Source organism: Haliaeetus leucocephalus, unplaced genomic scaffold (assembly GCF_000737465.1).
Source record: "Haliaeetus leucocephalus isolate CR32 unplaced genomic scaffold, Haliaeetus_leucocephalus-4.0 Scaffold1, whole genome shotgun sequence".
NCBI lineage: Eukaryota > Metazoa > Chordata > Aves > Accipitriformes > Accipitridae > Haliaeetus > Haliaeetus leucocephalus.
The window spans coordinates 9,092,417-9,118,650 of NW_010972437.1; the positions used below are offsets into that span (position 1 = coordinate 9,092,417).

At 39.4% G+C, this 26,234-nt stretch overlaps 1 protein-coding gene across 1 annotated transcript in view; it reads left to right on the top strand.

Annotated features, from left to right (window-relative positions):
• The window catches only part of TTN (titin), a 242,040-nt gene that overhangs the window by 66,022 nt on the left and 149,784 nt on the right, over nt 1-26,234 (top strand). Inside the window, 44 exon segments of the mRNA XM_010569298.1 lie at nt 95-373; nt 499-786; nt 989-1,267; nt 1,369-1,647; nt 1,747-2,025; nt 2,128-2,415; nt 2,548-2,835; nt 3,720-4,001; nt 4,760-5,038; nt 5,136-5,417; nt 5,563-5,841; nt 5,963-6,250; nt 6,468-6,746; nt 6,851-7,129; nt 7,207-7,485; nt 7,636-7,923; nt 8,097-8,384; nt 11,119-11,400; nt 11,680-11,958; nt 12,072-12,353; nt 12,474-12,752; nt 13,042-13,329; nt 13,477-13,755; nt 13,850-14,128; nt 14,227-14,505; nt 14,955-15,242; nt 15,396-15,683; nt 16,215-16,505; nt 17,226-17,513; nt 18,538-18,630; nt 18,754-19,036; nt 19,289-19,472; nt 19,822-19,911; nt 19,994-20,261; nt 20,359-20,619; nt 21,201-21,410; nt 21,520-21,597; nt 21,711-21,737; nt 22,421-22,468; nt 23,380-23,436; nt 23,541-23,615; nt 23,905-24,159; nt 24,816-24,908; nt 25,474-25,551. Coding sequence (XP_010567600.1) covers nt 95-373; nt 499-786; nt 989-1,267; nt 1,369-1,647; nt 1,747-2,025; nt 2,128-2,415; nt 2,548-2,835; nt 3,720-4,001; nt 4,760-5,038; nt 5,136-5,417; nt 5,563-5,841; nt 5,963-6,250; nt 6,468-6,746; nt 6,851-7,129; nt 7,207-7,485; nt 7,636-7,923; nt 8,097-8,384; nt 11,119-11,400; nt 11,680-11,958; nt 12,072-12,353; nt 12,474-12,752; nt 13,042-13,329; nt 13,477-13,755; nt 13,850-14,128; nt 14,227-14,505; nt 14,955-15,242; nt 15,396-15,683; nt 16,215-16,505; nt 17,226-17,513; nt 18,538-18,630; nt 18,754-19,036; nt 19,289-19,472; nt 19,822-19,911; nt 19,994-20,261; nt 20,359-20,619; nt 21,201-21,410; nt 21,520-21,597; nt 21,711-21,737; nt 22,421-22,468; nt 23,380-23,436; nt 23,541-23,615; nt 23,905-24,159; nt 24,816-24,908; nt 25,474-25,551 — 10,305 coding nt within the window.

Consider the following 26,234-nt stretch of genomic DNA (forward strand, 5'->3'; position numbering starts at 1 on the left):
ATGTGTAAGCCCCATTTTATAGTGCTATAATACTTAGAGCTAGTACAAATCAAATCCTGTTTTCACCATACATGTTACCCATCTCTCCTTCCAGAGCCTGCAGTCATTGTAGAGAAAGCAGAGCCAATGAGAGTTACTATAGGAGACGCCTGTACTTTGGAGTGCAAAGTGGCAGGCACACCAGAGCTTTCCACTGGGTGGTTCAAGGATGGCAAAGAGCTGACCAGCAGCCAAAAATACAGAATTACTTTCCTCAATAAAGTATCTACACTTAAAATTATGGATGCAGAGAAGGAAGATGGTGGATTGTACACTTTTGCAGTGCAGAACGACGTGGGGAAAAGCAGTTGCACAGCATCGGTTGATGTTTTAGGTTGGTTGGGTAGCTTGTCTTCTATCTTTTATTAAAACTTTTGTTCAGTCATGGTCTCTTTCCTGTCTTCCATTCCTTCCCTCCTTTTCTCTCTAACCATGGATTTATTATGTTTTCTTACGCAGATCGAATCATTCCTCCTTCTTTCACAAGAAAACTAAAGGACACCCCTTGTGTCCTGGGTTCCTCAGCACTGCTGGAATGCAAAGTGTTGGGTTCACCTCCTATTTCTGTTGCCTGGTTCCGAAATGGACTTAAATTAGTCAATGGGGAAAAACATCAAATCTCCTTTTCAGATAACCTATGTATTTTAGAAGTGAATTCACTGAGCGACTCAGATACTGGAACTTACACCTGCAAAGCTACCAACATAGCTGGTTCAGATGAATGCAGTGCTGTATTGACTGTACAAGGTCAGTATACGATGGTCAGGAAGCTCTCTGAGCTACTCTTTTCTCTTTCTTTCTTGAAATTGCCTATTGTCTTTTGTAAATACACTCAGGGAAAATTATTGACTGGAAAATATTTTGTTCTTTATCTTCAGTAGGTGTGTGGAAATGCCAGGGTTATGCTGTAGCAACCTGTCTTATCTCTCTTTTTCTCTTGTGTGTTTAGAACCACCTTCTTTTGAGAGGACACCAGAGCCTCTGGATGTCTTGCCAGGCACTAGCATCACTTTTACATGTGTTATCAGAGGAACCCCTCCTTTTAAGGTGAACTGGTTTAGAGGGGCCAATGAGCTTGTGCCAGGGGACAAATGCAATATCTGCTTGGAGGACTCCATTGTGGAGCTTGAGTTATTTGATGTAACTCCTCTCCAAAGTGGAGAGTACACTTGCCTAGTGACTAATGATGCTGGCAGGGCAAATTGTACAACACACCTTACAGTAAAAGGTTTGTAAAGATTGCATCTCTCTATTTACCTTAAAATATTGTTTTCTTCCCTCCACTTGTCCTGTTGTGCTCAACATTTGTGACTTCTTACCCTTCATTAGAGCCGGCTGTCTTTGTGAAGAAACTGAGTGATCAGTATGTAGAGCCTGGCAAGCCCATCATCCTGGAGGGCAATTACACAGGCAGCCTGCCTATTTCTGTGACGTGGAAGAAGAATGGCCACACCATCACTCAATCTCAGAAGTGTAGCATCACCACCACAGAGAAATCCTGCATCCTGGAAATAGTTGACAGCACCAAAGAAGATGCAGGAGAATACACTTGCCATGTTGAAAATGAGGCAGGAGGAGATGTTTGTGAGGCTGTAGTATCTACCTTAGGTGTGTGCTCCCTTTGCTTTTTCTTGCCTGTTCTTTCAAGTGTATGCTTTCCAAGACCTGGCACTATAACGAGTCTATCTAATGGCTTCTGTTTTTTAGAACCTCCCTATTTTATTACACACTTGGAACCTCTTGAGGTGTCTGTTGGGGATTATACAACGTTGCAATGCCACGTTGCTGGAACACCAGAAATCACTGTGTCTTGGTACAAAGGTGATACAAAACTCAGGTCTACACCTGAGTACAAAGTATTCTTTAAAGACAACGTTGCTACACTTATTTTCAACAAAGTGGTTAGCAATGACAGTGGAGAATATACCTGCAAGGCAGAAAACAGTGTAGGAACTGCATCTACAAAGGCTCTCTTAACAGTTCAAGGTGATGATTTTATAGTAGCTTGCTACAAACTCTTTTTCTCTTGCAAAACTATAAAGAAATTGATTCCTGGGGTATATTTATCCTTTACTTGCTTTCTTCTAGAGCGCAAACGGCCACCATCCTTTGCAAGAAAATTAAAGGACATCGAGCACCCTGTTGGTTTACCCCTTAAATTTATGTGTCGGCTCAATGGCTCAGAACCAATTACCGTGACTTGGCATAAAGATGGTGTGCTGCTAAGTGATGACCACAATGTGCACACATCCTTTGTAGATAATGTTGCAGTGCTGCAACTGGTGCGAACTGAGATGAATCATACTGGGCAGTACTCTTGCACAGCCACCAATGCTGTGGGCACTGCCACCTCAAGTGCTAGGCTCACAGTGGCAGGTGTGTTGGCTTACAAAACTTTTGCCTGGAGCACAGGCTCCCCCTTCCCATTTCATGCATGCAATGGTATTGGTGTGTTGGATCAGCTTTTCTGTGAAGTATGAGTATTACACTGTTTTCTTGTGTTTCTAGAACCCAAGCAAGCACCTGTCTTTGAAACCAAACCAGAATCTATTGATGTGCCTTTTGGAGAAAGTGCTGACTTTGAATGCCATGTTACTGGAGCCCAGCCAATACATATCACCTGGTCCAAGGATGGTCGGGAAATCCGAACTGGAGGAAACTTCAGTATTACATTTGTAGCCAACACAGCTCACCTTCGAGTGCTCAGAGTGGGTAAAGGAGACTCTGGCCAATATACTTGCCAAGCTAGTAATGAAGCTGGGAAAGACTTTTGCTCAGCCCAACTCAGTGTCAAAGGTATTAAGATTAAGTCACCTTTGTTTGTGTGTTTTCTTTTTCTTGGGTAAAGAGACCTCTTTGTTACTGAGTCTCATCTTCCACCCTTTCCAATTTGGAAATATATAGTAAGTATCTTTCCAGAAAGCAGACATATACCATGTGGTGACCTTCTCCTATCATAATGCATGACAGTAGAAGCCTTGTGTGCCTGCAAAATCTCAAAGGGAAAGGTCCCCTTGTGAAACTGTTTGTATGGAGAGTTGCACTCACCCTGTTTTTTACTGTCATTAGTGCTTAAACTACAATCACAGTAGTATTCACACATAGCAATTACTGTATAGAAAATGGTGATATGATAAATACAATTACCTTGCATTTGTAGGCCAGCATTGGTAACTCTTTCAAATTTGCTAAAGATTTCAATTGGAGTTCTGAACGGCTGATTTATTCTAGACTACTTAAGTTCTTCATGCAGAAATAAGTTTTAAAGCTGTGCAAGCAAGTGAAACTATCCCTACCGTGTTTCTGCTGCTCCTGGGCGTGAAGAGCTTGTCAAATCTTTCATGCTGGCCTGGGGATGTTTTCATCCCTCAAAGGTAACAGCAAAATTTGCCTTGGGTGGAGCAATCATCCTTTGTTCTTCGTGTGTATTTTACAGCTCCAGCTGTCTAACACCAGAGTTGGCAGAACACAGTTTTAGTTGTTGTCTTTGCCTTCTTTTCTCCATCTTACATCTTCACTTGAGAGGAAACTCCAGTTGGCAATAGAGCCAGCTGCTGTAGCAAACTTACTTTGTTGTGTCCCAATACTCTTGTGATCCCCATAACTCTTGCTCAGCACCATAGATTTCACATGGCAAACAGGTATACCGCCACTCTCTACATACTTATTCTGTTCTGCAGAACCTCCCAAGTTCATCAAGAAGCCTGAAGCTTTGCGGTTTGTGAAGCAGGGGGATGCAGTTCAACTTGAATGTAAAATCAGTGGCACACCAGAGATCCGAACTGTGTGGTACAAAAATGACCAGGCACTCCTGGCAAGCGACAGGCTCCACATGTCCTTTGTAGACTCCGTGGCGATGCTAACCATCTTGGGTGCCAACACGGAAGATGCTGGAGATTACATATGTGAAGCCCATAACTCTGCCGGCACAGCCAGCTGCAGCACTTCAGTCACAGTGAAAGGTTAGCAGTATAGCTTCACACACCACCAGAATCCCTGGCTTCTAGGTCCGCTGCCAGCTGTGCATCCTTGTGGACAGGGAGCTGCTGCTATGGCAGCTGGTGGCTGCTGGGGCAGCGTCTCTCCAGCTGCTCTCACCTTCAAACACTGCTGTGTTTAAGCAGCAGAGGCCAGGCAGGAAATAGTGGTGGGTGTTCAGCACTGTGCAGCCATTCCCCTGCCTCCCCATTTAAGTCAATTGCAAGCTGAATAAGGCAAGCTTGTCAGATCACAGGGGAAGCATGGACCAGCTGGAACACCAGCCATGATGAGGGAGATGGGCATAGTTTGCAGCCATCCCTCTGTCTCCTCTTTATACACAATGATCCTGGCAGGAATGAAACTTAAGACGGAAGAGGAGGCTGTGTTGCTGAGCCCCACTGATGGTAGCTTTCATGACTGGAAAGAGGCGGGGAAAGCTGGAATGTCATCCTGGGGAGAGGGAAGAGTGGCTTTTGAGGAGGGGCACTGAGCACTGACTCCAAACAGGTGCAGAAGTGTCACATTTTCTGCCCTTAGTACTCTAAGTGTTGGGATGGCTTTCTGGGAAATGCCAGGGGCTCAGCATTTTTTAGAGGTGAGGCCACATATTTGGAAACTAAATATGGGTTTACAAGAATAAGTGTAGGCTCCTTTCCTGAATATGTTGCCTCCTGCTACTATCCAGAAACCCACCCAGAGAAGCAGGCTCACACATTACGATGTGATTCTTTTTTTATAGAACCACCTGTTTTTAGCAAGGTGCCAAGCCCTGTGGACACACTTAAAGGCTCAGATGTCATCCTCCAGTGTGAGATAGCAGGGACTCCACCCTTTGAGGTGGCTTGGTTCAAGGACCGGAGGCAGGTCAGGAGCAGCAAGAAGTTCAAGGTGACAACAAAACAATCCATTGCCAGTCTTCATATTCTCAATCTGGAATCTCAAGATACTGGAGAATATCAATGCAAAGCTATGAATGAGGTGGGAAGCGACACTTGCACCTGCCCGGTGAAATTCAAAGGTTTGTATGCTAGAGGATCAACAGCACCACCACCCTCTTCTCATGATCTCCCGGCTGCATGCTTAACCTTCCTCTGCCTCCTTGTTTTTGCCATCAGAACCCCCACGCTTTGCCAAGAAGCTGAGTGACACTGCAATCTTCGTCGGGGAGCCAACAGCCCTGCAGGCAGTGGTGGAAGGATCCCCACCAATTTCTGTTGTCTGGCTCAAGGACAAGGGTGAAGTTATTAGGGAGAGTGAAAATGTCCAAATGTGGTTTATGGACAACATTGCAACTCTTGAGATTGCCAGTGCAGAGGGAGCTGATGTTGGGAAGTACATCTGCCAGATCAAAAATGATGCTGGCATGCGGGAGTGCTCTGCCTTTTTACAAGTCCTAGGTGGGTATAGCCTGCTTCACAGGTACTATATTTTACAGCTTGCACAATTGCCTCTACCAGCCTTTGTTTTCTGTTTATATCCTGTGCTCACTGGTTTGCAGATAGATTTCCTGGTGACACACTGACCCCTCCCTTCCTATTTCAGAACCAGCAGTTATCTTAGAGAAGAGTGAGCCGATCACAGTAATGGCTGGCAATCCTTTTACCTTGGAGTGCAAAGTAGGAGGAACACCTGAACTTATCACCAAGTGGTACAAAGATGGCAGAGAACTAAGGAGCGACCGCAAATACCAAATTACCTTTTCCAACAATATATCCACCTTGAAAGTCTTTTCTGCAGACAGGGGAGACAGGGGCTTGTATACTTTTGAAGTGCACAATGAGGTGGGGGACAGCAGCTGCACTTCTTCAGTTGATGTTTCAGGTCAGCTCTCTGCCTTTGTTGTTCACCCTTGTCTTTAAAGGAAGCTCCCCCCCGCCCCTTTCCTTTCCCCTGAAAAAAACCCAACACTTTTCTTCCTATTCTTCTGCCCTGTCCTATTTAGATCGTCTTGTTCCTCCTTCATTCTCAAGAAAACTGAAGGAAACAAATGGGGTGCTGGGATCCTCCGTGCTTCTGGAGTGCAAAGTGTCTGGCACATCCCCCATATCTGTGGCCTGGTTTCAGGATGGGAATGAGATTGTTAGTGGAGAAAAATATGAAATCTCATTCTTGGATAATGTTTGTGCTTTGAAGCTGAATGCCCTGGATGTCACAGATGCAGGGCCATATACCTGTGTGGCAGCCAATGTGGCTGGATCTGATGAATGCAGCGCCTTTCTGACTGTACAAGGTCAGTGGAAGGGTACTACAGCCCCTTCAACAAAATTCTTCTTCCCTCTTCTCTTCCTCCCCTCTGGTTTCCCATGATTTCTTTTTCATGTTTTTCTTCTGTTTTTTTCCCTCCTTCTCTCTTTTTTTTTGTCTCAAACCTGCTCCAGTTTTCCTCCCCCACAGAGATTCTCCTATTAACATCTTTCTCCCTCTTCACTTCTTTGCATGATCCTTAGAACCACCCTCTTTTGTGAAGACACCTGATCCCCAGGAAGTTTTGCCTGGATCGAGTGTGACATTCACGAGCTACATCAAGGGCAGTACTCCCTTCAAAGTGACTTGGTTCCGAGGCATCAGGGAGCTGGTGCCGGACAGCAGCTGCTCCATCTCTCTGGACGAGTCTGTGGCACAGCTGCAGCTGCACAATGTGGAGCCAGGCCACAGCGGGGACTATGCCTGCGTGGTCACAAATGATGCTGGCAGTGCCTCATGCACAACCCAACTCTTTGTAAAAGGTGTGTTTGTGTGTGTGCCTGTATGCACAGGTATCTCCCTTCACACTCTGCCTGCAGCCTTGCCATGTCTGTCCCTCTCACTATTGATCTATGCCTCCCCACAGAGCCTGCAGTCTTTGTGAAGAAATTAAGTGACTTCAGTGTGGAGCAGGGGAAGTCCATTGTGCTGGAAAGCAGCTACATAGGCACTCCTCCCATCTCTGTCACCTGGAAAAGAAATGGCATGCCCATAGCTCAGTCTCCACGCTGCAGTGTTACAGCTACTGACAAATCTGGCATTCTTGAAATCTTCAACAGCACCAAAAGTGATGAAGGCGAATACACCTGTGAGGTGGCAAATGAGGCGGGTGGGGATGTTTGCCACAGCCTTGTATCCGTCTTAGGTACACACCACCCCTGATGCCCCTACAGCACCCCAGTGGTACTATGCCTGTGCTCACCATGCTCTCTTTTTCCCTAGAACCACCCTATTTTGTCACACACCTGGACCGTGTGGAGGTGAAGGTTGGCGAGCCCTTGATCTTAAAATGCCAGATCGGTGGTGCGCCAGAAATCAAGGTTTCCTGGTACAAAGATGACACCAAGCTCAGATCAACACAGGCTTACAAAATGCACTTCAAGAATAATGTGGCAACGCTGGCGTTCTCCACGGTGGAGGATAGTGACATTGGAGAATATATCTGCAAAGCAGAAAATAGCGTTGGCTTCGCCACTTCCACAGCTTTGCTTGTTGTTAAAGGTGATGGGCCTAGAGCCACTCTTTCCTGGGGTAGTTTGTAGGAACTCTTTGTTGTCTACAGAAAGGGGTTCTTATTAATTTCAGAGTTAATTAATTCTAGATTGACAGGGTGGCTTTCTACTTATAGTGCTGATTATTATTGCTTTGCAGAACGTCAACTTCCCCCTACATTCGCCAGAAAACTGAAAGATATTCAGGAGGCAGTTGGTGCCCCAGTGACGTTTGATTGCCGCATAAATGGCTCAGAGCCTATCCAGGTGTCTTGGTACAAAGATGGGGTTCTTCTAAGCGACAGTGATAACATGCAGTCAGCCTTCTTAAATAATGTTGCGACTCTCCAGATCTTGCAAACTAGTATGGCTTACTGTGGCCAATATACTTGCTCAGCCCAAAATGCTCTGGGGACAGCATCTTCCAGCGCCAAACTTCTCCTCACAGGTTTGTAGCTCACACTTAAACAAAGATCTTTCGTGTGTCTTTGCTCTTTTATTTCTTCACCCTTTTTCCCACACTACCCATTATATTGTGGCCAGGGAGCATGGGCATGGCATGGTGAGGTGTGTGGTGAGGAGGGCTTGGTGGTGAGCTCTGCCATGCTTTCCTCTTTGCAGAACATCTACAACCTCCCTTCTTTGACATCAAGCCAGTCTCTATCGATGTGGCACTAGGGGAAAGTGCAACCTTTAAGTGCCACATGACTGGCTCTGCTCCCATGAGGATTACTTGGACCAGAGACAACAGAGAGATCCGCCCAGGTGGCAACTACAAGATGACTCTGGTGGAAAACACAGCCAGCTTGACAGTCCTAAAAGTCAGCAAAGTGGATGCTGGACTCTACACATGTACTGCCAGCAACAGTGTTGGAAAGGACGCATGCGCAGCTCAGCTGGCTGTACAAGGTATTGCTGTGAGCTTTAGTGTTCATGAGGCTTTTCTTTGCAAGACAGACACCTGGAAAACAAAGACCTGAATGCAGATAAGTGTGAGACTAACAGCCTACACTGAGATGTCTTATTTCCTTTAAATATTATTTTAATACTTAGATATTTATTCATCTTTCTTCTGGTCAGGTATAGTGCATGATTTGTCTTATCAAAGGGATTCTTCCATTGAAATGTAGACTCTGACGTAGTACCCTGTTACGCCTTTATGAATGGCCCTGTTGGCTGGCAAAATCTGCCTTCTTTAAAGTCTCTCTCCAGAAGTGACATTCACTAAGTTGTCCAGGGGAGGGGAAGGTAACTGGGAGAAACTCAGTTCACTTACTTATGAAACTTAAATGTATTTTTACTGAGTGTGCAGCTCCTGCAAATAGTTTTACTCTTTCACAGACTGAAAACATTGAAAACTGCTGTTCTAGACAGCAAAACTGGAGGATCTGAGGACAGACTTGGTGACAAATATCCATTCCACCAACACTTTGCTTCTCCACATAGTGTGTGGATCTTATACATTTCAATGATCTAAATTTATGACTGGATCAAGCTGTCTTGGTACAAGTGACACTTCTATATTAGTGTAATTTCCTCAATGTAGGTGGGAACATTGGATTTATTTATAGCTGTTCCGGATATCTCATTCTTACTGATTTTATAAAAGAACGAATGTAAAATACACTACTTACTTACTTAAATCATGTGTGAGTTCAAATGTCCCTGTTGGTTTAGTGTTTTCTTTTTTTCTTCCCTCTGTATGAATTTGAGGGGGAAAACCCCAAAACATTTCAAGAGTAAATACTATGACTTTTACTCTCTAAGACAAATAACACAAGAAGCTGAACTAACACTAGCAAGGTTTTGTAATAATTGCTTGTCAAATGTATTATATATATATACAGTACATTCTATCTACAGGCATTTTTCTTGGTGGGGGTGGGAAGAGCATGGCAGACTGAATTACCTGTAGATTCAGTGGCAAGTAGGGGTGCTGTTATTGTGTAACTTGACTTACAAAAGGCATTGAAAGATTGTAGCAAGAAATCGAACCTCTTCAAAAGATTTAAAGCTTGTTTCCACCAGAATCACAATTCTGTTTATTATTAATTATAACACTATTAATAGGTCTATTTGACTGGAATAACCATTCATAAAGTGATCCCTTATTTATTTTCTTACTCTTCAACTCATTATTCATAAAATTCTGAAAATTCTTTTTTTCCAGGATTATTATTTTCTTTTTTGATCCTGAACTTGCACTGGCACTCACTTCAATCCTTTAGAATTTGTACAGTTTCCCCAGGGCTGTAAAATCAATGATGTTCACTGTTTGCCAGCCAGTTTATATAGAAATTGGAAGGGCAAGCTCTTTGTGTGCATTGATTTGCATGTGTTTAATGTGAGCAGATGATGTCTCACTTCTATGACACACAGACTTTTGTTAGTAGAATTAAGATTTGTTCAATTGACCTTGAAAATCTCCCAGTTTTTTATTAACTTTCCCACTTTAACATGTAATGTTCCCAATCTGTAGTTTTAACAGCTGCTTTAGGTTCTAGAAACAGCTTTACATTCTAAGTATATACCTTCCTAACTTGTATATCCTCATTTTTGGAAAGGAATGGAATTAGAGTGTGACTACTCAGAAACTGTCAGTATGCAGATAGATAATCAACTCTTTGTCGAAGTGAAATCTGATAGTAAATTACTAAGATTTCGAGAGTCCTTGTGTTAACAAGCCATCATTTCTATTTTTAGAAACTCTAAGGAAGTTTTGTTACTAACAACATAGGATGTTCTGCAAATGTCCCACAGGTTGAAGTAACCCACAATAAAATCGATATTCTTCCTACACTTTACAGACAGATGCACAAAGAGGCACTACATCCTGTTTTGCAGTGAGATTTGTTTGTTGTGCCCACATTACCACCTCTTGGTTTTACTCATTATATCTTTGATCTATGAGCATTCAGTCTTATGATTCTGAATCATCCGTATGGTACTTCTGATAAAAAGTGTTGAACCTCCACTCCTTTCTCTCCTTACAGAACAAAATGTAACCATCCGGTTTACTTTTCAGTCACAGGACCTTTAATACCAATTTCTGTAATACCAGCCATCTCATAAGTCTTACCAGCATGATTATTTTGAACCTCTTTTGTTTGCTACCTGAGCTCCTTGACTTTTATTTCTTATATGCACCTTTATGTTTGGCTTTGCAATAAATGTGTGGAGGGTTATAATGCAGATACATTTATTGACTATATCAATTGTTAATGACCTATTAGGACATAAATCAGTTGCTATAATGCTCAGCATAAATGCTCTTAATAATATTTCTTGGCTGAACAGTTTGGATTCTTGCATTTCTATCAGGCATTTTGATTACTCATGTACTGCAAGAGGATATTACTTAAAGAAAACCACATGTCAGCTGATCTGTACTGAATACACAGAAAGAGAAGTAGAATGGGACAATAAAGCAAGGAGAAACTACATGAAATGCAGATAGAAAACTTGTTTGCTTCCTAGTCTATATTTTAGACCAACTTGAAATAATCTAAAAAAATTTCATTGCAATTGCAAAATTGGAATATTTGCTTAAGTCCCCAAAGTTTAAAGTTTCTGTCCATATTTCCCTGCTTATTCAAAGAATCAGTGCAGTTTAAAGCATAATCTCCCCTTTTTGGCTTTCCAGAACCACCAAGGTTTATTAAGAAATTAGACTCCTCAAGACTTGTGAAACAGCATGATTCCACTAAGTATGAATGCAAAATAGGTGGATCTCCAGAAATCAAAGTCACTTGGTACAAAGGTGAAACCGAGATCCATCCCAGTGAAAAATACACCATGTCCTTTGTGGATTCAGTGGCAGTCATTGAAATGCACAACCTTACTGTTGAAGACAGTGGTGACTACACTTGTGAAGCTCAGAATCCAGCGGGTAGTGCAAGCACCAGTACCTCACTGAAAATAAAAGGTCAGAATCCCAGTTCTTTCCTTACCTTTCTTATCTGTATGAGTCCTCCTTTGTGGAAAAGCTGTTAAATCCCACTTTCTTTACTTGGAGAGGCCAAAACCTGTCTGAATAGATGGCAAATCTCTTTCCTGTTTGTTATGCTGTGGGAGAACTTCTTATTTACGGTTTGTCTTGGCTGTTCAGCAACAGAATATGTACGACAGCTACATGAATAGTCTGTCCTCTTTAATCTCCTTTGCTCAAATAACACAAACTTTAACCCCCCCTTTTTTTTTTCAGCACCCCCTATTTTTACCAAGAAGCCCCATCCAGTCCAGACCTTGAAAGGGTCTGATATTCACCTGGAATGCGAGCTTCAGGGCACTCCTCCATTCCAGATTTCATGGTATAAAGACAAACGAGAAATTCGGAGCAGCAAGAAGTATAAGATCATGTCCGAGAACTACCTAGCTAGTATTCACATTCTCAGTGTGGATACTGCAGATGTTGGTGAATATCACTGTAAAGCTGTAAATGATGTGGGAAGTGACTCCTGTATTGGCTCTGTAACACTAAGAGGTTTGTATAAAGATTGGCACCTTCTTGGCATTTCATTGTTCCTGTCATTCTCCACCTACTTTTCCGCTCCTGGCGTGTTTTTTTTTTACTGTTAAATATCTTCTCTTAAATAGCACCACCAACCTTTGTGAAGAAGCTGAGTGATCTCACTGTCGTCGTTGGGGAGTCGATTGAACTGCAGGCTGCAGTAGAAGGATCACAGCCCATTTCTGTTCTGTGGTTAAAAGACAAAGGGGAAATCATTAGAGAAAGTGATAATCTTTGGATCTCCTATTCAGAAAACATTGCAACTCTAAGGATTGGAAATGCAGAACCAGCCAATGCTGGGAAATACGTTTGTCAGATAAAAAATGATGCTGGATTTCAGGAATGCTTTGCCACGCTGAAAGTGCTAGGTTGGTAGCATGGGATAAAAAACAATGTGCTTTAAGATGCTTTAAAATTTCAATTTTTATGATGCTAATAACTATTGCATTGTTGTTCGTAAAAATTCTGTGGCTTGCATCTCATTGCAGAACCTGCAGTCATTGTAGAGAAGCCAGGCCCAGTCAAAGTTACAGCTGGAGACTCTTGTACTCTGGAATGCACAGTAGACGGCACACCAGAGCTTACTGCTAGGTGGTTTAAGGATGGGAATGAACTGTCGACTGACCATAAATATAAAATCAGTTTCTTCAACAAAGTATCAGGGCTTAAGATCCTCAATGCAAGACTAGAAGACAGTGGAGAATATACTTTTGAGGTGAAAAACAGTGTTGGTAAAAGCAGCTGCACAGCTTCAGTGCATGTTTCAGGTTAGTTGATTACTCTTTTTGAGTCACGTCTGATCCTATAGTTCCTTTAAAAAGCCATCAGATAGCAAACTGTTTTTCATGACTGTCCCTCAAAAAGTATGAATGAAAGCTCCAGCGTATCCTTAACCATCAACTCTCTATTTTTCAATGACTTAGGTGTGTAGGATCATATTGCTAAAGCAGATATATCAAAAGAAAGTTAACTGATTTTATTATGCATGGGGAACTTTCTGCATTTTAAGCTCCTCTATGGTAATTTTTATTCTTTTTTTTTTTAAAACAAATGCAGATCGTATTATACCTCCTTCTTTCACAAGAAAACTGAAAGAAACATATGGTCAGCTGGGTTCTTCTGCTGTACTGGAGTGCAAAGTTTATGGGTCACCACCTATTCTGGTTTCCTGGTTTCATGATGGACAGGAGATTACCAGTGGAGACAAGTATCAGGCTACCCTTACAGACAATACCTGTTCTCTGAAAGTGAATGGACTTCAGGAATCTGATATGGGAACTTATTTGTGTACAGCTACTAACGTAGCTGGGTCTGATAAATGCAGCGCATTTTTGAGTGTTAGAGGTCAGTATCAATAAGAAGCTAGAGTCAGAGGGCACAAATTTATTTTCAGAAAGAGTTCATTCTTTGCTTTGTTACATATTTCTGATCACTATGGTCTTCATCAGAAATTCAAATGTATTTCTCTGTCTGTTTTATTTGCATGCTTAGAACCACCATCTTTTGTGAAGAAACCTGAGCCACTGAATGTCTTGTCTGGGGCAAACATAACCTTTACCAGTATCATAAAAGGCTCCTCTCCATTGGAAGTTAAATGGTTTAGAGGTAGTGTTGAGCTAGTACCAGGACACAGCTGCAGTATCACCTTGCAAGATTCAATTGCAGAACTGGAGCTGTTTGATGTAGATCCGCTTCAGAGTGGAGACTACACCTGCCAGGTCTCTAATGAAGCAGGGAAGATTTCTTGCACAACACATCTTTTTGTCAAAGGTTTGTCCAGACTACTCTTTCTTATGCTTCTTACGCTTGTAAAAATGATCTCTTGGCTTTATTTAATTTTTTTTCTTCCCATTATTTATTATAGAACCAGCCAAATTTGTGAAGAAGGTGAACGATATAAGTGTAGAGAAAGGGAAAAATTTAATCTTGGAATGCACATATACTGGTACTCCACCAATTTCAGTGACATGGAAGAAAAATGGAGTAAAAATTACGCACTCTGAAAAGTCTAGCATCACCACTACAGAAACATCTGCCATACTGGAAATCCCTAGTAGCAAACTAGAAGATCAGGGGCAATATTCTTGTCATATTGAAAATGAATCTGGACAAGATAATTGTCATGGTGCAATCACAATACTAGGTGCGTCAAGCCACCATCACTTCATCAAGTGTTATCTGAACTACTAATAGTCATTGTGCAATACCTTTTCATGCTAATGGTGTGTGTTTGTTCTTCAGAACCACCTTACTTCATTACACCCTTGGAGCCAGTGCAGGTGACTGTTGGGGATTCTGCATCCTTACAGTGCCACGTTGCTGGAACACCAGAAATGATTGTATCATGGTACAAAGGTGATACAAAGCTGAGAGGAACTGCTACTGTGAAAATGCACTTTAAGAACCAAGTTGCCACTCTGGTTTTCAGCCAAGTAGACAGTAGTGACAGTGGGGAGTACATCTGCAAAGTAGAAAACACTGTTGGGGAGGCTGCTTCATCATCTTTGCTGACAGTTCAAGGTGAATATTTAATTTTAAAAAATAGGAAAATGTCCTGTTTTTCTTAAGTATGTTTTGCAATGTCTTCAATTAACAAAGGCCTACCAGTAAAGATCATCAAAATACATCTCTTACTGATCACAGCTCTTCTGTAGGGGTACAAGCTTCTGCATCTTCCTTCCCCATTGAGGATATTGCTTTGATTGTTTCCACCATTAGCAGTCCTGAGGGTTAAATAGGCTCACTGGGTGTAACTGAGGGCAGAATGGTTATATGTTTTCCTGCAACCACATGTACAGTGCTCTTTTCACATCAGGTTCCACATAAATGATATGCTGAATAGCATTTTTAATTCGAAGTTATGAGCAAAAATCCAGCATACAGTATATTAGGCAGTGGTTATTGGTGAGTACAGCAAGAGGTACATATTTTCTGAAAGCCCTCACTGTATAATACGTCTTTTCTTACAGAGCGTAAACTTCCTCCTTCTTTCACAAGAAAATTGAGAGATGTTCATGAAACTGTTGGCTTACCAGTTACATTTGATTGCGGCATTGCTGGTTCAGAACCTATTGAAGTATCTTGGTTTAAAGATGGTGTACGTGTAAAAGAGGACTACAATGTTCACACATCCTTCATAGATAATGTAGCAACTCTCCGGATTTTGAAGACAGATAGGAGCCTTATTGGGCAATATACCTGCACAGCTACCAATGCGATTGGGACTGCTTCTTCTAGTGGCAGGCTTGTCCTTACAGGTCAGTGGGCTGTGAAAAATTTAATGGAAATATCTTAAAACTCACTTTTGCTTCATATATGGATTTAATATTGTACGAATAATTTTTTTTTCCAGAGGTTTAAAGCAAATCGAGATTTTAAGGTGATGCTTTTTTATTTCTTTCATTCTTCAGAAGGGAAGACTCCTCCATTCTTTGACATCCCAATTACACCTGTGGATGGTATTATTGGAGAAAGTGCTGACTTTGAGTGTCACATTTCTGGAACACAGCCTATTAGAGTCACTTGGGCAAAAGATAACCAAGAGATTAGAACAGGAAGAAACTACCAGATCAGTTATGTAGACAACACAGCTCACTTGACCATCTTGAGAGTTGACAGGGGAGACTCTGGAAAGTATACATGCTATGCTAGCAATGAAGTTGGAAAGGACTCTTGCACAGCTCAACTGACTGTGAAAGGTACTGAGTAGATAAAGCATTGTGTGTACATTTTTCTTCCTTTAATTATAATGGAAGTTAGCCTTGTTGCTGCAAGATAAGTTTGAGAAAAACTTTTGAGATACAGCTTGAAAGTACCTATCTGGAGATACCCATGGGTCTCTTAAGGGAATTAGGAAGGGTCACTAACAACAATGGGAGGAGAAATGAAAGAATATTTTCTTCAGTCTAGTTTCTTTATAGGCTTCGGCCTACTTCTTTCTTGAGAACTCAACAAAAATGTTGGTGGTTTTTTTTTTTAAATGGCATTTGACTTAAATCAATGTAACACCATTGTTTTTTAAATAACAAAATCAACTATGACAGTGACTGTAAGAGCAAGACACCTGCTGTTTATCTTGGCATACTTCACTTAAAAAAAAAAAGTCCTATTTAAACGAGAGCAAATATCAATTCCCCAATGTCCAAATTTTTCTTGAAACACTTGCTTCAGAATTTTTCATTTCAGGTTTGATTCATAGAACTTGAATAATATGTTCTTTTTTCTTACAGAACGAAAAACTCCACCTACTTTTACTAAGAAACTGTCTGAAGCTGTAGAAGAAACAGAAGGGAATGAACTTAAACTTGAAGGCCGTGTTTCCGGCTCTCAGCCTTTGACTGTTGCTTGGTATAAAAACAATCAGGAAGTTCATTCAAGCCCTCATTGTGAAATATCTTTCAAAAACAATACCTTACTTTTGCATATAAAGAGCGCAGAGCAATCAGATGCTGGTTTATATACCTGTAAAGTGTCCAATGAAGCAGGAAGTGTGTTGTGTACGTCTTCTGTTGTTATCAAAGGTTAGTTGAAATCTTATTTTTCTTTGCTTCTTACTTTTCTTTGTTGTATGTTAGCTGCAAATGTACAGCTTCTATCTTTTGAGCTGGTTTTACTTACCTTAACAGCAGTTATTTGTCCCAAGATGGACAAGATAAAACTGGGTTAAACCACAAAATCAAGGAATTCTTTTAATTTCCTGATTAAAATAAAACAATATTTTTGAGGGAGGGGCTTCTTTACTTTTTTACTATTTGCTATGACTGAAGTGAACATTGAAATCTTTATGTGACATTTCTGTTGAATTTTCAATCATTCTCTTTTCATGGAATAATAGTTTTCCTGTGCAATTGCATCTAAGCTTGGACAGCCTTAACAGTGTGTTGTGGCAGCATAGAATTTCATCATAATACTCTTGCCGGAGATTGCATATTTGTTTCTTTAAAGGTGCTTATGCAGTTTTGCAGCCTAATAGCAGTGCTTTAGTTCTTATATTATTTTTTTGCATGTGAATGTCCTTGCTGTGTGGAGAAAAGATATTTCTTGCATGTTTGTGTAGAAAACATATTCTCTTGATATTTATTGTTTTTTCTAAAACTATGATTGACATTCTCAGACTTCTGTTTATCCTCCTTCGTTCCTTGCCATTGTCTTCTTAAGAATCACACGTATCTCTCTTTCTCTTACATTCTTAATCATGCTTTCCTTCCTTGAGTATTCACTCAAGCATTTTCATATTCCAGAACCTGAAAAGCCTCCAGTTTTTGACCAGCCTCTTCAGCCAGCAACAGCAAAGGAAGGTGATACCCTACAGCTCAGCTGCCACGTCCAAGGATCACAGCCAATCCGGATTCAGTGGCTGAAGGCAGGGAGAGAAATAAGAGCTTCAGACAGATGCAACTTCAGCTTTGCTAATGGAGTAGCTCTTCTGGAACTTGCTGCGGTTACCAAATCTGATTCAGGAGAATATGTATGCAAAGCTTCAAATGCAGCTGGCACTGATACTTGCAAATCTAAAGTGACAGTTAAAGGTACAGAAACATGGGGAAAATCAAGGCATATGATGGAAATTTAGAACAAAACTCCACCCTGCTTTGTTTTCTGTGGAACAAAAATGTTAATAATGTAATAGAAAACAATTAATATCTTTTAGTTCTTTGCAAAACTGTACAATCTTGGAAGACAGTATATTTAACAATAATTTATACATAAATAGCGACAGAAACAGTGGGAGAGCAGCGTCAAATCAATAGTATATTTTTACCAAAAAGATTAAGAACTTAGTTTCTAAATCAAAACACTGAATTTAAGAAAAATGCAAGCTAAATGAGTGAAATTACATGGACATATATATTTTATGGAAAGGATGGGAACACTAGTGTTTATTAAAAGAAAATACAAAAGGAATTTGATTGAGCATGTGGCCTTAGAGGCTAATTGCTTCAGAACTGTTACAACTCTAAGACATTTTGACCTTTTAGCTGAAAGTATATATTGTCTAAACATGTCTAAGCAAGACCTCCATGTAGGTCTTGCCTTACCATTGCATAAAAGACAGTCGTGGTTTAACCCCAGCCAGCAACTAAGCACCACGCAGCTGCTCACTACATGGGTAGCCGCAAGGCTAAGAACTACACAAAAGGAAAACAAAAAGAATTTAACAGATCACTGATAAAAAAAATGCAAGTAACACTGAGTGTGAAATTTCCAGAAATAGAAAAGATAATACCTCACTAAAAACTGATCCATTTAGAAAATGAGGCTTCTTATTTGTGTAGCCATCTATGAATTTGCATCTGTGCAGAATATAAATTACCTGACTGAAGTTAATGAACGGCACTATATGGCCCACAGTGTTCAGTTTCATCTGGAAAGTAAAATACAAGTTAATTAAAACAATATGAAAGTATTTTGCATTTTTATCTCTTGCATAATATTTTTTTCCATCTCTGTAATTAATTCCTTTTTTTTTCCAATTTCTTTGGAAGCATCATCATGCATGAACATAAACTATTACATGAAACCATGTTTTAATTGTTTGACTGTGTTTTTCAGAAAAACCAGCAGCTGCACCAGCAGCTAAAAAAGCAGAAGTGGAAGGAAAACTTTATTTTGTGTCAGAGCCTCAGAGTATCAAAGTCATGGAAAGTAAGAACTCTTTTCAAAAAAAGTACATTGTCTTCTATTTGCCTGTACCTTTTGTTTGAGATTATGTCCTGCTGTCATAGACAGCTGGAAAGACTTAGCTTCCTCATTTGCATCTTTCTGCAGAGACTGTTGCAAAATTTATTGCAAAAGTTGGAGGAGACCCAATTCCAAATGTTAAATGGATGAAGGGAAAATGGAGGCAACTCAACCAGGGAGGTCGTGTTACAATCCAGCAGAGAGGAGATGAAGCCAAACTAGAAATAAGGGATGCAATAAAAACTGATTCTGGCATGTACAAATGTGTAGCTTTTAACCAACATGGTGAAATTGAGAGGAGTGTAAACCTACAAGTTGAAGAAAGAAAGAAAGAAGTTGTTGAAGGGGATCTCAGGGCAAAACTAAAAAGGTATATGGAAAATTCTTATAGATTAATTTGCCATGAACACAGAAGAAACATTTTTTTATTATATATCTCAGATCAAGATATAATTTTTTAATATTCATTAAATATGAATAACTGTACTAAAACCAGAAGCATCTGACTAGACTAAACTGAAGGATTCCACTGCACAGGGCACCTTTAAGCTGATTCTCTTTTTTAGTGAAATTTCTAGGAATGAAGCATTGTATATTTAACTTATGTCATTGATTTGAATAGCACTCCAACAAAAAGGAAGGAAGAAGAGGAAGAGCAACCTATTGATATCTTGGAACTTCTCAAAAATGTAGATCCCAAAGAATATGAGAAATATGCTCGCATGTATGGAATTACAGATTTCCGTGGCCTCCTGCAAGCCTTTGAGTTACTAAAGCAAACCCAAGCAGAAGAAAGCCATAGATTGGTAAGATACAGTATCACATTGGCTTCATTAGGAGTAACACGGTTCCCTTGAACAGACTTGGTGTCCATGCTCTGATGTTACTGTGTGTGCAGGAGTTTCTGGTTCCTCTTTAGATCTTTTACTGACACTTCTCAATTTCTTGCATGCTCAAACGCAAGAAGAAGAATGGGCCTTCTGGCCAAGTATGTTCTGTCTTCACAAGTTGGCTGCAATTTTTAAGATGGAAAGATATGCTAGTTACAGTATAGTTACAGAAAATTTGACGTAGGAACTAATTCTACGTTGGATAAACACGACAGCTTGACATTTAGTATCCTTTAATCTTTGAGTATATTCTGCCTTTTTACAGGAAATTGAGCTCACAGAAAAAGCTCGAAGGGAAGATCAAGAATTTGATGAACTTGTAGCTTTTATTCAGCAACGACTTACACAGACAGAGGTAATATATTTTTGGAATGATTTGTGAAATACTCAAACCCATAACAGGGAACTTGAAACTAATTTAAACTAATATTTTTCAGCCTATTACCCTGATCAGAGACATTGAAAATCAGACAGTTTTAACAGATGAGGATGCTATTTTTGAATGTGAGATTAAAATTAACTATCCAGAAATTAAACTTTCATGGTACAAGGGAACCCAGAAACTGGACTCCAATAACAAATATGAAATTAGAATTGAAGGTGATCGCCACATACTGAGGATCAGGAACTGCCAACTTGAAGATCAGGGAAATTTCAGAATAGTGTGTGGACCACACATTGCCAGTGCCAGGCTAACTGTGATCGGTAAGTGTAATTCTGAAGTATGTATTTGAACTAATTTACACTTTAATTATTCCACTGCCTGATGTCTGCTAAAATATATGTTTTAACATGCTAATAGAACCTGCAGTTGAACGCCATCTTCATGACACTGCTTTCAAGGAAGGAAACACATGCACGCTGTCTTGTCAGTTCTCTATCCCAAATGCCAAGTCTCAGTGGTATAGAAATGGGAGACCCATTAAGATAGGAGGGAGATATTCAACACAAGTCTCTGACAAAGTACACAAACTCATCATCAAGGATGTTAGAACAGAAGACCAGGGACAGTATACCTGCAAGCTTGACAATCTAGAAACAACTGCAGATCTGGCTGTTGAAGGTTTGTAAACAGATACAGAATCTCTTTATTATGGTAGTGATAAACAGTTTCTGGATGTTCCATTAAGAGAACAAATGAAAATATTTCTTAAAGAGATATTCCCAAACTTGGAAACAGACTAAACAAGAAATTTTGCTCTCCTTTCTCTTTGAACAATATGTGACATTCTTGTTTAAGTTAGTATTTTTTATGAAATCATCATTACTAATGTCTCCAGGCCCTCAAACAATCTGAGTCATACTTACTTTTGTTTTCTTGTTCTTTGATATTCTTATATTTTCCCTGGATTTCCTCTTTTTCTTAATTATTCTTTCTCTTCAATTTCCTTAATGGTTTCCCTTGTATAATTTATCTGCACAGCAATCTTGTTATAGTTGTACTTTTACATCTTCTAATCTTCATTCTTACATAGAAAAATTCATAGAAGATGGAATCCCTTTTTCTTACTCTACTTTTTCAAGATCTATTGTTATTATCTCCTATTATAATGTAGCTATTATGAAAACAATAAGAAGGAATTAGATAAGCTAAGTGGCCTGGTGGTGCATAACAATTGACGTATTTTTTGTTTCTAAAAACAGCGGAACCAATTCAGTTTACAAAGAGCATACAGAACATTGTAGTGAGTGAACACCAGTCTGCAACCTTTGAGTGCGAGGTGTCTTTTGATGATGCAGTTGTGACATGGTATAAAGGCCCCACTGAACTGAGAGAGAGTCCCAAGTACAGCTTCAGAAGTGAAGGTCGCTGTCATTATATGACTATTCACAATGTTACTGCAGAAGATGAAGGTAAAAAATGCATGGGATATTTGTGCTGATGACATTCTTTTATCTGATTTTTTTGTCTTTTTTTTAAATGATAAAGGCATACAAATATCAACATTCTTGGCTGTTGCAGGTGTATATTCTGTAATTGCTCGTCTTGAACCAAGAGGAGAAGCAAGAAGCACTGCAGAGCTCTATCTGGTAACCAAAGGTGAGTAAATTTGCTGAACAAATTTGTGATCATAGCCACCTGCAAATTCATGAGTTTGAAACATGATTCTGAAAAATAAATAGTCCTAAAAGAAATCTGATATTCTTTTGCAGAAATCAAACTGGAGTTGAAGCCACCAGGTAAAGATCATGAGCAAGACTGGCACAAGATCATGTCTATTCACTGTCATAGATTCAGTGCATTGCTCTGCTTTTTTTATTATTTTCAAATCCTTTTTTCCTGGCTATAGTAAGTCAAACCTACCCCCTGAAAAAATATTCCTCATCCATAAATTTGATGAACTATTTACTCTCATAAATAGTGGCAATTAATACTGTGATAACTGCAAAATCAGTGATATTAATGTGTCTGGAGTCCTATTTGATACAATATGGGAAGCCATATTCTGTAAAACACAAAAGTTTATTTTTTATTGAATTAATGAGGAATAAAACAATTAAGAGGTACCAGTGAATAGATTTGATGTCTTCTACACAATTGAAAAAAATAACCAAGGAGGGAAAATGGGTAGCAACCATCTCCATATGATGTATAATGATCTTTCCTGTATGTTCTTGAAAGCCTACTCTAAAATGATGCAAGAATTATTTAGAAATAAAATGAAACAGTGTAGAGTCTGGCCAGACTGAAAGATTAATGTAATTAGTTAACTATTGGTCAGCTAGCTTCTTCTTGAGGAGCAAGCTACAATACTTGTTGCTAGAACAAGAAAGATTAAAACACCATGAACTACTATTCTTGGTGACAGAGTATTCAAATCTACTTTTTTTTATTAAGTCAATTAAACATTTTGATTTTCTAGATGTTCCTGATGCCAAGGTTGCAGTTCCACCTCAAAAACCAGCTGAAGGTAGGGCAACAAACCATACTTGTTCCATAGTGCTTTTATAGCTGCACTGAAGCAGCAGCCCAGTGGGAACCTCAGAGAAAAATCTTAGGCAGCTCAGTGTTACAATCCATCTAATTGTCTCTATACAAATATTATATGAGCAAGGCTCGACTTGGATAGGCTTGTTTCGCTCTGTAGAAGGAGAAAACTATACACAGGTAGTGGTAGGAATGAAGCTTTTTCTCTTAAAAAAGAGTTTGTCCTTTCCAACTTGTTTTCCTATCAGTCTCTTGTTCATTCGATCTTCCTTTTATTTCCATTTTCCTCTTCTGATGACTCTTTATTTTCACCTTTTCTTCTTTTTGCCACAGAAATATCTTTTAAACAAGCTGTCTGAATTACTACCTTTTGGGGAAAAAAAAAAGAGGAAAACAAAACAGAAATATTCTTTTAAAGCCATACAATGGGTTGCATATTTATTGCAAATTATTCCTCCCCAGGCTCTGGTATTGGACTACAGACTACAAACATTACGTATATTTCTGTTATATTAAATAGTTTACTATAAATATTAGAAGTTCAATCTTCTTGGTTTCATTTCCAGAATAATTTGGTAATTGCCAGCAGTGGCAACAGGAGTGGAAAGATCTGATATTTAGATGAATTACCATCAGCAAAGATAGGAGAGTGATGGCAGTAAAGAAAATAAAGCTGAGAAGGGTCAGGGTTCAAGTAAATGTGGACTGGAGATTCCCACTCAAAGTATATCCTTCCAGCTACAGTAAACTGTCAGAATGAGCACCGCATTTGCTTTTATTCTGCAGCTGCAATAAAATAATCTCATCTATTTCTAAACACATTAGGATTTTTCTTCATTTACAAGGAAACATCATACTCACATTTTATTCTAAATATTTCATTTTTCCTGCAAGCTGCCCCTATTCCTATTCTTCTGCCTCTTGTTCCACCACCAGAGGAGAAAAAGCCAGGTAAGAATACTTTAAGTATTTGGACAGTCTGTGCATGTATCATTATGACTGTTGTTCTGGGGTTTATTTTAATTGAAATTTTAAAATATATTGTTTTTAAGCAGAAAAAAAGGTGCCAGTAAAGAAAATCACCAAAAAGGTGGTTAAAAAAGGTCCTGAAGAAGTTCCACCACCTAAAGGTAACTATTTTCCTTTTTTTTTTTTTTAACTTTTTTTTTAAAAAGTAAAATTACCTTGTGGAAACAAGGCAATTTGTTTCAAATTACCTTGAATCAATCAAATCTATTTGATTTTTATCTTTATGTTTAAAACATACACATTTAATATCCAAGCTGGTTACGACTACTTAAAAAATAGTCACTTCTATAAACTGTCAGTGAGGGTGAAATCATTTCATTAATTACATACATCCAATATGCCTTGCAAATTCTAGGCTATGATATGAATAATTTTTTATTTTTTTTTAAGTTCCTGAGGTGCTGCCAGAGAAGCCCAAAGAGATCAAAATAACATCGATGGCAAGGAGAGAAGAGATTCATGAAGAAAAGAAGGAAATATATGAAAAGCCCAAAGAAACTTATGAAGAATGGGAAGAAGATTATGGAGAAGACCATGACTATTATGTCAAGGAAGAAGGCTATGATGAAGGGGAAGAGGAATGGGAAGAAGCTTATGAGAAAAGAGAAGTGACCTATGAAGAAAAACGAGTCATTCATGAAGAAGGTACTTTAATTATCATACCATTTTATTTCCTCTCTTTTCTCATATTTATTACTAAGGCCCAAAACTTTTGAGCCAGGTAGCATTTTCTGGATTTTTTTTTTTGTTACAATGACTTGAACCTTAATATGCTGCCAAGTTTTAACTGGCACTTGATGATAAGACAAGGACTCTAGTATGGCGAGGCATAGATGCAGATAGAAATTGATATACTATAATTTGGTTGCCAATGGACTTTGCAGATTGGGACATCTTTAAAACCTAATATGAGTTAGTAGTTTGCAAGGATATGTATAATTTTTAGTTGTTTTGGATATTTCTTCTATCATTTTAAGGTGTTCTAGATAAACTTGATTTAGGTTAAATGTTTCACTCATTAACTGCTCGATATTAATAGCTGTATATTGCAATTCCTTGCACGCTTTAACTGTCTTGGGTAGTAGTAACATGCATGCCTCTAGGAACAGACTTTGCCTCTGATAAGAAACCATCAAACTTGGAAATAAGCAGAAAGTTTTACTGCAACAATTGGATCTCCAACACTCTCTGTGTGGTTTTCAACTTCATAAACTTATAATGGCATAACTAATACCTTTGGTGTGCATTGAGCCTTTAGACACTGCATTTTTCATCATTAAGCAATGTTATTATTTTTAAAGTGGTTGAAGTTCCTAAGAAGCCTGTGCCAGAGCAAAAACTACCAGCAATTACAGCTGAAAAGAAGGAAAAGAAAGAAGTAACAGTTCGTAAAGGTATGACTTTCCTGCAAAACTAACAGGAACAGGCAGATTAAGATCTCTGGTGCATCATCTTCAAGCTGAACTGTGGTGGTTATTCACATTTCCTTGAAAAGGAGAGAATTCTGTTTATGCTGGAGAGTGACATGAGCAAGGCTCATGGCAATCCTTCCTCTTTTCCCACCTCATATTTTCGAGCAGAGAACAGTGGCAATGGTGGTTGAAGCAAACCAAGAATTGCTGGCAAAATCAAACTGAGCTTTGACTACCATTTCTTCTCACTGTATATTACCCTTGGGCATGGGTTCTGCTTTTGAGCCAGTGAGTGCTGCACTTCTGAGACCTGTCCTCCATTTAGATCACTGCATATCTTTCAGGGGAGGATGGGTCTGATCACACCTGTTTTACAAGTGCCTTTACCACCCCTGTTCACAGCCAGTGAACAATGCACTGAATGACGCACAGGATGTGCAAAGGTTATAACATCCTAAACAAGAAAATAGCCAGTTCTACCGGGTTCGTGTCTGGAAAATAATTTGCAAGATTATTTAAACAATAAATGTATCTGATTCGCTTACAGTTGTCAAGAAACCTGTCGATGAAAAAGTGGAGATAACCACTCAGAGGGTTGCAGAAGAAAAAGTCAAACAGGCTGAGGGTAACTACTGTTTAATTACCTTAATGTCATCTTCATGTGAAAGTAGTGGCTATTGTTAGTTAGCTGATCTGCATATGATTTGTCTTCACTTAACATGGGTCTGATCAGTTTTTCAGTCTTTGAAACATCTAATAAAAGCTTCTGCTGAATTGTATAAAAGGAAGATGAAAAGCTTTTTAGGGGAAAATACTAAACGCAGATGCTAACTACCAATGCTTTAAGAAAGGAAGTAAGTGTCAAATTGCACTGTTTTAAACGGTATGTTTCACTCTAAGCTGAAGATGTGAAATCCCCATCTTCCTCAGATTTCCAACTTGACCTGTCTACCAGGATCTCTTGGTTAATTGTTCACTTATGAAAAAAGATGCATCCTTATTCTCTTGGTAACCATCTCCTCCTGTATAGCATTTCCTATTCTGCAGCAGGAATCTGTTGTCTGCAATTCAATATATGTCAGAATATGACGTGTGTACTAAATGCCGAGTTACCTAAACCCTTTAGATGGTAGCAATAAAAAGAAGCAAACACATTCCTTCTGTTGCTTTGCATGGTTCCAAGGAGCCTGACTTAGCTACTGAGTTAGATTATGTTTGTCTTGTTTGTTGTATTTTCAACATCATTGCTACATAGCTAGACTTACTTTGATCTCTTTGCTAAATACATGACTGAGTAACAAAATTTTA